Consider the following 12,435-nt stretch of genomic DNA (forward strand, 5'->3'; position numbering starts at 1 on the left):
CAATCTGAGAACCAATCTGAGTTTTTACTTTTTTCCGGCATTTTAAAGATTGAACAATTCATTAATTAATCAACAAAATAATGGGCAGAATAACCAATGAAAATAATCACTGGTTGCAGCCCTAATTATTTTCGTACAGCTGTAACTATGGCATAAATTTGTCAATAACGACTGAAAACACAGGATTTATAAATAGCATTATATTACTGTAATCAGGACATCAAAGTATTGGAAAGTCTAGTCCCTTTATCCCTTCAATGCACAGCGACGGACACTAACACTAACGAGGTGAGAGGGTCTATACCTTTTCAGGCTCATAACAAAATTAGTGATAGACTGAAATGGCATTTTCAATACTGATACCAACTGATCAAAATGTGAATTTCCAATAACTCTTACATCTGTACATTGTACATTACATTGTTTTAATATTAGCACTTTCAAAAAATTGTACTTTACACCATCAAGAGCAAACAAACAAACTGAATAAGGATGAAAACATTTAACCATTTTTGAATTATTTTTGTTTTCTACACTTCAACTTTAAAAATAAACACAGTAACATGAACATGAAGTCTTGCACGGGAAGTCTTATATAAACTAAAATTTAAATAAATTGTTTGTCTGAGTTTTCAGAACAAAAAACAAGAAATAGTTTTATGACTAAATATAATGAGGTTACACCACAAACAGAGCAGAGTGAAAAGACTGCTTCTTTATTTGGGTGGGGAAATTGTAGGGTGACAGAGTTCAGTAACTGTATCCCCAACTCAGTGGAGTTTATTGTGTAATGAAATGTAAATATTGTTCATACATCACTGAGATAGTTCACATAGGATTGTAAATATACCATTGGTACATTACAAATCATAACAGGTTTAAATGTCTCCTGGTACTGAAAATGTTTTCTCTCTACAGTAACAGCAGATGTTGTGTTGTTGCACAGAGTCACAGTGTTGAAGCTGCAGCAGCAGAGATGCAGCTGCAGGTTTTTCTATGAAGCTCACAGCTCATTTCATTCATATGATCTGTGTGTGCAGAACTCCCTCGTGGTGCTCGGCTGCTCTCCCACCATCCCCCTGCACAGATGCACCCTACTGTCTGTAGTGTATTCTGTGTACTACTGTGTAAACTGAAAAATGACATAATCGAGTCCACTATCCACTGTCCTGAAGCAACGTATAATTTAAAGTTTTAACACAGAGAGGTCTATTTGATTAAAAAAAAAGTTATATAAAAGTTTCTTAAAGTTATATAAAGTTGTCTGCATATTTTTATGAAATGGACATTCATTGTATTTACATTTTGTAATCATCTCTCTATATAGTAGTTTTGATGGTTCATTGTTACTGGTACCTTCACATGCACAAAGGATTCAAAGGAAACAATGTAGCATGTACTTCAGCATTATTGTTTGTAATTGTATCTCATTGATATCAGCCTCCATGTTTACTGAAAGCTTTCTTCCAGCTTAACAAATTCTATGAGCAGATCTTTGACTGACATGTTGGAGTTCCAGGAGATATCCTTGCAGGAACATAGTATTGTAGGTTATTGGATCAGGGCTGGGCTCTTGCAGTTTGCGTGAACCAGTAAACCTCAAAAACGCAAGCTAAAACCATAGACTGTATAAAACCGTCCGTGTCTGTGATGTCACCCACAGGTTTCTGAAGAGTCATCTTGGAATGCCAAGATGGGCGGCCATCTTGGCAATCCCTAACTCGGGCTAATCCAAAAATGAGCAAAGAGGTGGAGCTGAGGCGGGCCGATTGAAGCCTGGTTGCTGAACCACCTAGCGGGCACCCAGCTGTCCTTAGTATACGTAACTTTAAGCCTTAATATAATTTAAACAGGTGAGTTATAAAAAAAAATTCAACCCCCTCACAGTTATGAAGGGGGACTTTAGCTATAGAGACCAAAAGTTTTTTGTACCAGGATGTAAACATGTTTATTTCTGCTGTAAAGTTGAGCATTTTAACATGAGGGTTAATGCAGATTGGCTCGCTTTTGGAGCCAGCCTCAAATGGCCGTTCAATGAACTGCAGTTGGCTTCCGCGTAGGCTTCATTTTTCGGCCCCAGAGTTTGCCGCTTGGCTAAAACACACTAACCATTACCACCAGTAACCACAGATGTCGCCAAACCAACCTGGACTGAAATCTAAGGGATTACAACTTGAATAAACTGGGGAGTTTAGTGTTGTTTCAGCCAAACATTGTCCAACAATGTATTTCATTAACATGCAAATAATGTGTTCGCAGAAGCATTAAAGGATTTAATACTTACATACTGCATGTCTCAAAGGAACAAACAGTCTGTGATAGAAACGTAAACTGAATGGCAACCACCCAATTTAAAACTCAGGAAGCTGTTATTACTCAAAAAAGTGATTGACTGGTCTTTTAACGCTAGACAACACCGCCATTTAAACACAGCAATAAATATGTAAATATGCTCAATTCACAAACGCAGAAAATAGTTCTTCTTTGTCTCTAAATTGGACAATGACTGACATTTCCCATCAGCTCAGGTAGGGCACTGAGAAAAATCCTGCATCTCCCACTGACGAAAATGATTTCCTTTCTTCTTTATACCTTTGGATCATTTGTTTTAGATTGATCATTGCTGTTGCACCTTATTTCTCCTGAAGGATGGTTTAGGAGAAACACATCAGATTCAGTACTCTCAAAATAAGAATATGATTTATTTCACATGAGATTAAGAAAAGACAATTGTGAGCAGCAGAAGTTTCCTGTGGGGTACAAAATGTCTGACAAGATTACTGTGACACACTGAACTGACCTGACTTTAGCTCCCAATGTTGGAGCTTGAGGAGAATCCGAGTTTCATACATGCCACAACATAGCATTTAACATGCATTGCTATATGCTTCTACTGTCATTTCGCTAGAGTTAGAGTCAAATCAATGCAGTGGTCTGCAGTCTAAAACAGCAAAGAAGTGAACCACGTCTGACTGACTTTAAAGTCACTTCGACATTTTGGGGAATGCGCTTAATCGCTTTCGTGTTGACAGCTAGATGAGAAGACCGATACAATAGCAGATAACCCTAATTGTCGTTTTTACACTTCAGTTTTTGTTCAGATAAAACAAACCAGATATAACATGTTAATTAGTGAGCTTTAGGTCACTTATTATGTGCTGATAGGTGGATTTTGTTACCCTTGGACAGAGCAAAGCTGTCTCCCCGTTTTCAGTCTTTGTACGAAGCTAAGCTAACTGGCTGCTGGCTGTGGTTTCATATTTACCGTATTTACCACCAGACATGAGAGATCTATTTATCCTCCTATCTATATCTCTGCAAGAAAGCGAATAAGCAAATTTATTTAATATAAAAACCTTCCCGGCTTCCCAGGAGTCCACACAGTCCACAGATTTTTTGCTCTACATGTAGTGATGAAAATGTGGCTCATTGTATTCTATTGTTACATCAGACCAGCTGTCAGTCCTATACCCTGGCATCAGTGAGACTAATTCCTGATAAAAGTGACTCTGAGCTAAGTCTGAGCTGCTTGTATAAAACTCTGAAGTGTCAGATGCAGCAGCTCTGAGGACTGAGTCTCTGCTCTCTGAGAAATATTTGTCTTTCTACCTCAGATGCAGCCATGCTGCTCTGCTCCAACTGTAGAGTCTGTCTCACAGGAGGCAGAGCTCAGTCTGTTTTACATTTCACACAACAACAGACTGGGGAGAAGACACAGAGAGAGAGGGGAGAGAGGGCGGGGGGAAAGGGGGAGTATCATAGTAAGAGAAAGAAAAGAAGAGAGAGGGCGGATAGAGAGAAACATTTTACATCATTAACAATAATTGCTTTTCCATCCACCTGTTTGTATGAGCATTTTCAATCTGTACATAAATAAACCTGAATCGCTGAGTGGAAACGCCGGAAATTCAGAAAAAGTTTTTTAGCCTAGTTGAAGTGGAAAAGTTGTATCAACAAAACCAAACAGAAACAGACTTAGTGAATAAATGACGATGTACATGAAGCATGTGACTTAAACGTCACTCAAGCTTCCACTGAAGCGCTGAAAACATCAGATCTGTGTGGAGCGATGAGGAGGCTGTAACCTTCTTCACATTAATACATGAAACAAACAGAAATGTCATATTTCCATCATGTTTGCCATCGTTTGAGCTTTGACTGGAGCTCTTTTAATGACATCATCTCGTTGTGTCCTTTTCTTCTGCAGTGGTTAAATGGTACCGACTGGAGAATTAGCTCCGCCAGCTGTTTATCTCCATCGACAATTAACTAATATTCACATAACTAACAGTAGTGGATGGAAACGTGCATGAATTCGCATTTTCTTTTGCTGATTTTCTGGAAATTTTGTAAAAACATTGCACTACATTTGGATGAAAACGTGACTAATGTCTGACACGAAAGAATTATTCCACAACCGTTTCTACGGCTATAAAGAAAAATTGTGTCAGCTGCAGTCAGTGGCCAAACTACAATTGAAAATACTTAAAACACTGTGTTGTTTGGTTAAAATGCTCTCTGTGTACTATTTACACTTGACCAAAGATTGTTTCCTAAAGTAAGAAACACCAGTGTAGAGATAGACAGGAAATGTATAACACTATGGTATGTGCCTTAACCACTAGGCCACCAGGACGCCCCAAGAATGGGCTAGTTTCTGCTGTTCAAAAACACCAACAGAGTGTGGAGTCTTCAGATTAACAATAATACTGATTATATCAAGTTGTTTTCAGACAGGCAGATGTTGAGTCAATGACCAACAGCTAGTTAAACTGTTGAGCATTTAAATCATATCATAGTTTTAATCTTATAATCTAATAATCAGGACCACCAGGATTCAAAGCTGTGAGGCAGTTCTTCATGTCAGTCTGGGAAGCTAATGTTAGCGCATTACAAGATAAACAAAACGCTACTTTTGAGTGTCATATTATATTTGAGACTGTTAATGTTAAGCGATACTAAATCTACCACCTATGTAATGTGGTACAAAATGTTTCTAATTAAACTTCAATTGTAATTGAAGCTCATTTACAAGAGTTATTGAATACAAAATAACCTTTGTGATTATGTTTGATATATCGTCTTTGATAGCCTACTGCCTAGACCACCAATACAAGCCCAGGGTTTACTTAGATTAGACGTAGATCGGCCTTAGATCCAGCCTTATGCGTAAATGAAAAGGAGAGAGCGTGTGGTGGGATAAATGAGAGCAATAAGAGAGAGAGGCTAAATGAGTAAGACAGACAGGAAGAGAAATGGAGTGTGAGACACAGAGAGAGAAATGCAGACAAGTAGCATCACAGAAGAAGACAGAGAGAGAGAGAGAGAATGAAAAGGGCAAATAAGACAGAGACAGAGAGATAGAAAGGGGAGGGGGGTTGTCAGTAGTATCCAGAGGGAAGGTGGGATCAGCTCAGGTGCAGCAGCTCCATCATTCAGACTCTGTTCACATCTGGTTTAGAAAAATAACCTGCAGCACCGAGCAGAATCAGGACACACCTACTGTTTTAAGGATCATTCTGGTTTACTACAACAGGGGTCTTATTTTTGTTGTTTTGGTCATTGATCAGTGGTGGAAAGTAACTACGCACATTTACTCAAGTACTGTACTTAAGTACAATTTTGAGGTACTTGTACTTTGCGTGAGTATTTTCATTTTCCACATCTTTATACTTCTACTCCACAACGCATTAATGCATCAATGATTTTGATCGATTTTTTTTTTACTCCTATGTTCATTTAAAATCAAAAACCTTTTTGAAAATATGTGTTCACCCGTTAGCAAAGAAAATAAAAAAAATAGGAAGATATAGTCTTTTCATTAAAAAGTAAAAAAAAAAACCTCTGTGTTCCGTTGCAAGACTTCAGCCAGATTTTCCTCACTTTACCTAAAGAGGTAAACCGGGAGTAATGAGTAATTTACAGTATGTCTGTATCAACCTTTGATGTCTGTTCTGATTAGGAAATTTCCCCTTGCTGAGTTTAACTCCCCAAATGCTCCTGCAGTATAAAGACTCTGCTCCCACCGAATCAAAGGAAGAGCTCCTGTTAAATGAGAGGTGAAGACCTGCTATGGGGCTCTGCACCTGTATAAAGCACGACTCAGCAAAAACACAAGCACTGGTTATTGCACTTGTTGATTAAAAACTACTGTGAACTGTGTTGCGTTTCAGAACATCAACCACGAACTAGAAGCACATTTTGGGCTTCGGCAGCGCTGTTGGGCACTAAGACTAAATCTGAGAGAGCATCAATTAAGATTTTTTTTGGGGCGTTTTTTCCGTTTTATTTTTGATAGAAATAGTAGAGGGAGACAGGAAAGGCTGCGGAGAGAGAGAGGGGATGACATGCAGCAAAGGGCCCGGGCCAGACTCGAACCCGGGCCGCTGCGGTATGGACTCAGCCTTGATACGTGGTACGTACTCTACCAGGTGAGGGGCGCCCCGTGATTCCGGTATTTTGAGAATTAGGATATTTAAATTTGACTTCTTTCCGGCAAACAAAATTAATACATAAAAGGATATAGTATTTATCTGCCAGAATTCAATTCCTGGCAGTGTGGAGAAGCCTTTGAAACAGCATCTAGACCTTCATTTTGGGAAATATATGAAAAAACTTTATTTTACAGGTCCATAATTTTCTTATAATTTCCTAGAAAATTTCCTGGGAAGAACTATGCAATATTGCTTTAATTATGCAGGGTCATTTTCAACCCCCCACCCCTTATCTAACATTTATAGGCAATATGTAAACAATTAGTAAATGTTTATAACAAACAATAACGTAGTTGTAAGCAGATTTAAATTCAGGTGTAATAAGGCTGGCTGGTAAATTCAGTGTTTTGGACAGAACAAAACAAGGTCAGCACATTATTCTCTAAACCTACTGTGCTGTGCTGAACGTTCCCTGGAGCCAGAGTCCATTTAGTGCTGAGCCCTCTGGTCTACGTCCATTTACTGCTGCTGTCTGCTATTTTAAAGCCTGCCTCCATTTAGTTTTATTTTCCCAAAATCTCAAGTCTGTTGAATGAAGTCTGGATGATGGAAAAATGATGCACTGACCCATGATGGTGACTACAGCCTTCACAAACCTGCAGGACAGTCTGACAGTTAGGAAAGTCTAATGTTACACTAACACACATCTAGTATAAAAGTTACATTAACCACTAAATCTAAATGATACATTCACAAGCTACTGGAGCAACAAAAATAACCAATTATTTTCTCCATTATTCAATTATTAGTTTGGTCTATAAAATGTCATAAAATACTGAAAAATCGCATTTCTTTTCCCTAAAGCCCAACATATACCCTATTTTTTGTGTTGAAATCATATAAATAAACTGAAGACCTCACTGTCAAACAATTTGGTGTAATTTATTATCAGGCTGGAGCCTATCACCTGCTGTGAGTCAGGGATGAGCACAAACACACATGGAGCGCAGTCACAACAGCTGAGAGGCTCGTTACTTTAAGTAAGTGCAATAAAACCTTTGCGAGTAAAAATCCAATACTTTATCAATACACTGGTTCAACATAAACATGTAAACATGTAGAAAGAGATATTTTAATTTAATCTGCTCTGTCCGTAGTCTCTTATCCACCGGCACTATGTTTACACAAGCACAGGGCGCTAGCTCGGCTAATAGCAAATTGTTACAAACAAGCTAAAATGAAAGCTGTCTGTATGTACTGTTTAGCTTAGTTTGTCACGTATATTAAAATTTGGCTAATTCTTTTAAACTTACTGCTGGCTGAGACAAACCAGCCCCATCTCCCTCTACCAGCGGTAACTTACCTGCAGTGAATCACAGCAGCAGCAGAGGGAGGAGGACAGAGGACAGGAGGAAGGACTGATACTGACTGAGTTCTTCATTCTTTCTAAACTTCTCTCAGTAGTACTTCATGTCAGGAATATGATTTATTTTATTGACATTTTAGATTTGTTTCCAGTGAGATATTATTGAGTTTTTAAAGTGACTTAGCTGTAAACATTAATGTTGTTGCTCTGGAAACAACATTTAGTTATATTTAAAATATTAAAATGTAATCCTTTCTGAATTTATTCTTTTTTAAAAGAATATACTTATAAAAAGCAATTATTTAGTAATGAAAAAGAACTAATAAGAGTAGCCTATAAATAAGAGTAGTAGTATCGATAAAATCCTAATGATACCCATCCCTAAACATGAGTTTGACACTACAATTTGTCAAAAAACACAAATTTTATTGGAAAGCCCACTCAATTTTCCTGGGACCCAAAGATATTCAGTTTAATATACCATATGATGAGGAAAAGTAGCAAGTCCTCACAATTGTGAAGCTGGAACTAGCAAATGTTTGGTATTTGCGCTTGAAAAATGACTTTTAATAAACGATTCATCGTTTATCAAAACAGTTGCCGAATTTTCTGTCGATTGACTAATCAATTAATCAACTAATCGTACAACAAGAAAGAATGGGAGTTTCTGTTGAGTTCTGAGTTAAGTCAGAGGCCGAGCTGAACAAAAACACTCACAGACACACAACCAAAGACACGTTGGTGTGTCAGTTTCCAGCTAGCTTACGGCTAACATCTGTACAGTTGGTACATTGCTTGTTTGTGGCAAATAAACACGGACTGCACCAACAATCCAGTGGTCAAAATTGTGAGAACAATGCAAGGCAAAAATTAACTTCCTTTCTGTCTGAACACACCTTAAGAAAACTCCCTGCACAAACACATTACTTGTCTCTGTTTAATATCTGTGAAATCCTATTGTGCACAATTTCCATTTTCTTTCATGCAAAACCTGTGTTATACAGAAAATCACAACTTCTGTTCTAAAATCTTTTAAAAATCCTAGTTCCCAATTTAAAGCTGCAGTGAGTAATTTTGAAGCACTAGAGGGCAGAAAACAAATTCATAGAAACACACCAATGATGTACCATTGGCGTATATATTTGTCTACATCCACATCCAGCAGACAGAACAACATGATCATCTCATTGGAGTTGTGTTTGTGTCCACCTGATGAATGCAGCTCAATTATTGGTCTCTATCAACTCCTGATGAAAATATCTAGCTCTTTAGCTGCTAAATGCTAGCCTGGCATCGCCAGACTAATTTGTATATGCATATTAGTCTGAACTCTCAGTTCATTCTTGATTTCTAAGGGCCGTTATCAACGGGCACAGACCAAAATGCCTCTCGACGCAATTGGATAGATCTACAACAAATCAGAGCAGTGAAACGTGTGCCCGTAGCGCTGAGCGACACATGCAAGTTGGGCCGGTGCTCGGTTGGTTTTCAATCAGGAAAAAAATGGCAGCCTGGTCACAAACTTTCTCAAATTACAACTAAACAGTACACTAAAATGTGTTTCTGAAAACATTTGAGGCAGGAAATAGACAGTGCAGTAACAGAATCTTGAGTCATATTTGATCAGCACTGCCTAGTTTGACAGTTTGATCTGAGCCTGGTGTGTTGTGCCGGACGGACCTGCAAACTGGACGCAGGGCCAGACCAATAACCAATCAGAGCAGTGGTGACGCTCGTCTGTCAGTCATCATATCAAACCCGCCCCATATTAGATAAACAGTTGGCCCGACAAGATCCAGGACGGGTGGAAATCTGTCTGAATGGGAGGGGGGCCAGATGTATCTGCCAGAGCAAATGAAACATGAGCTCGGCAGATTCGTCGTCCAACTATGTTCACCAGCTAGTCTCTAACTGTGTCTGTTTGCTGTTTGCTGCTGAGCAGGTAGTGTACAGTTGCTATATCAGAGCTTGTTTGATGAAAACAGCTGCTGATTACAAGCTCAGTCAAGCTGCAGAGTTGGTGTTTATTCTCTTTGGGATCAGAACTATGAGCAACACTTTGTCATTAAAGTAATTGGATTCAGAATTGATATAAAAAATATCACTTCATGGAGCTAAATCCAGAAAGTCTGCCAAATCTGAATGCAACAGAGAGAATATTTGGCTGGAAAAAAAAAGTTAAAACCTCTCGTCAGATAGTAAGACCTCTCTGTTTCTGAACTTACAGGCGTAGGTCATGGCGAAGCTGCTCCCCGTGTCCACCATGTCCACTTGTGGCACCAGTTTGGGGACGTCCTGGTGTTGCGCCAGGGCAAAACGAAACACCTCGTATTCATGGGAGCCGGTGGGGAAAAGGCCTCCTGTATAACAGACACACAGACACAGTGGGTATTATTTTCTGTCCAAAAGCACATATGAACAAAGGAGCATACCAGAAAGAACCAAATAACTGTTCAAACACCAGCCAAAACTTCACTTTTGGTTAAAAACGGAGGCAAATAACATTGACAGCTAAACATACACGAAATTAAATGTAAAATGTTTTAGCATTACGCCGACCACAGAGCTTACTTTCTGCATAAATTCAAAATCCTTTTGGAATGGAAATCTTCAAACAGCGCCACTTATCAGTTTTAGGACTACAAACTGCATTGATCAACTTATTTATTGAGCATTAAATGGCTGTTCGATAACGTGTTACCTGACTGAACGATTAGTTACACAGCACTGAGTCTACATTCTTCAGCTGCTGTATATTTTAGGAAGCTAAGCAGGGAACTGGAATCCAACTCAGCATTTGCATTTATACCTTGTTTGTTTAATCCGTACAAAAACTGAAGTTTTAACGTCAATTTGACGTTTTACGGTGGGGTTATGGGCCAAATTATTTCTTGGCTGGGACCAGTTGCCAGGCAACCAGCGAAGACTTCAGGAAGTAACTGGTCCCAGTCTAGCTGTTTCCACCTGTTTCCAGTCTTTGTGTTAAGCTAAGCTAACCGGCTGCTAATGGTACCATCATATTTACTGTACAGACATAAAAGTGGTTTCAATCTTCTCATCTAACTCTCGCGAAGCGAATGAGTGCTTTTCCCAAAATGTTGAACTATTCCTTTAAATACTTTGAACCCTTCATTGCTTACATCCATGTTTGCTTGCTAGCAGTCTTTGTCTTGCCTCCTTGCTTTTGTAAGCTCGTTGCTACGTTTCATGACGCGCTACCGCCACCAGCTGCTGATCAATGGAATGTGAAATGATCAGCAGGAGTGTTTGTTAACATTGATCCATGGCGCTACTACTAGCGGTCTTAGAAAAATCCACAGGGTACCTTAAAGAATAAAATTAAGAAACTAACTTTTTCTTAAAGTTTTTGTGCCAAGAACAATACATGGGAGCTCACAACACGAACACTAAAAATAATGACTGGTTTGCAGTAATTGCTGTTAAAAGCCTCTTTCCTCTGTTCTCATTCTGTCTATTGTCCTGGCATTCACACACTCTCAACATAATGGTTTTTAAGGTCACAGGGAAATCATCTGAACACTTAAACTCAGACTGACTGACCCTCTTGCCTTCTCTGTGGTGAAGTAGGAAGAGATGTTTTTTTATATTACTGCACTGACTGTACAGCGAGTCGCTCTGGTGTTTACAGCTGCTAAATTCAAATGGTAAATTTACTTTTTATTGTCTTTTTGTACAGAAGCGGTCATGACTCTTTGTCCTCCTTGTTCTCCTGCGGTTGAGAAAAACAGCCCAATAAACTGAACTCTTCACTTCTACCCTGATTTTCTCTTAACACTAACCTAAACACTAAACCTTCTAGAGCTGCAACGATTAGCAAAGTTAGTGATTAGACGATCAACATAAAACTAATCGGCATCTATTTTGATAACTGAATAATAGTTTAAGTCATTTTAAAAGCAAATTATCTGGTTCCAGCTTCTCAATTGTAAATGGACCTTACTTATACCTGGCCTTTCTAACAACTCAAAGGCATTCAACTACATATCACATTCATACAGCGATGGCAGAACTGCTCATCAAAGTAACTAATCATTCACACACTGGGGTTCAGTGTCTTTCCCAAGGACACTTTGACATGTGGGCCGGGGGGAAGCCGGGATCGAACCTCCGACCTTCTGATTGGTGGACGACCCGCTCTACCACTAAGCCACAGTTGTGAGAAGTCGCTAGTTTTCCTTGTCTTACAATTACAGTAAATTCAATATATTGGGATTTTTTTTTTCCCGTTGGTCAGGCAAAATGAGACATTTGATGACATCAACTTGGGTTATAGGATATTGTGATGGCCATTTTTCAGTTTTCTGATGTTTCACAGACCAAACAATTAATCAACAAAAAAATATTGACAGATTAATCGATTATGCAAATAATTGTTAAAGAATTATAGGTTACTAGTCAAGTCTACTAATCATTAGTGAGCATAACTTACTATATACAGTGTATTAAACATCTGTTTGTTCCAACATTTTATTTACAGAATATATTTTACACCATTTATATCAAATGGAAATATTCTTACGTTACATGTCTTGTGCATTAGACTCCAAGATTTTATATTATAGCTTCAGACTGAATTATTATTTATACTCCAATCATGACATAAAGTTACCACTG

General features: G+C 38.6%; 1 protein-coding gene across 7 annotated transcripts in view; it reads right to left on the reverse strand.

Annotated features, from left to right (window-relative positions):
* Positions 1-12,435, reverse strand: part of gria1b (glutamate receptor, ionotropic, AMPA 1b) — an 84,371-nt gene that overhangs the window by 67,431 nt on the left and 4,505 nt on the right. For all 7 annotated transcript variants that reach the window (XR_006380672.1, XM_044222571.1, XM_044222572.1 and 4 more), the window contains exon 2: positions 10,026-10,160. Coding sequence is in view for 6 of the 7 variants with exons in the window: in XM_044222571.1 (XP_044078506.1) it covers positions 10,026-10,160 (135 nt within the window). In the remaining variant the exon portion in view is untranslated. The remainder of the gene's footprint in view (positions 1-10,025; positions 10,161-12,435) is intronic.

This window comes from Siniperca chuatsi, linkage group LG14 (assembly GCF_020085105.1).
Source record: "Siniperca chuatsi isolate FFG_IHB_CAS linkage group LG14, ASM2008510v1, whole genome shotgun sequence".
Taxonomy (NCBI): Eukaryota; Metazoa; Chordata; class Actinopteri; order Centrarchiformes; family Sinipercidae; genus Siniperca; species Siniperca chuatsi.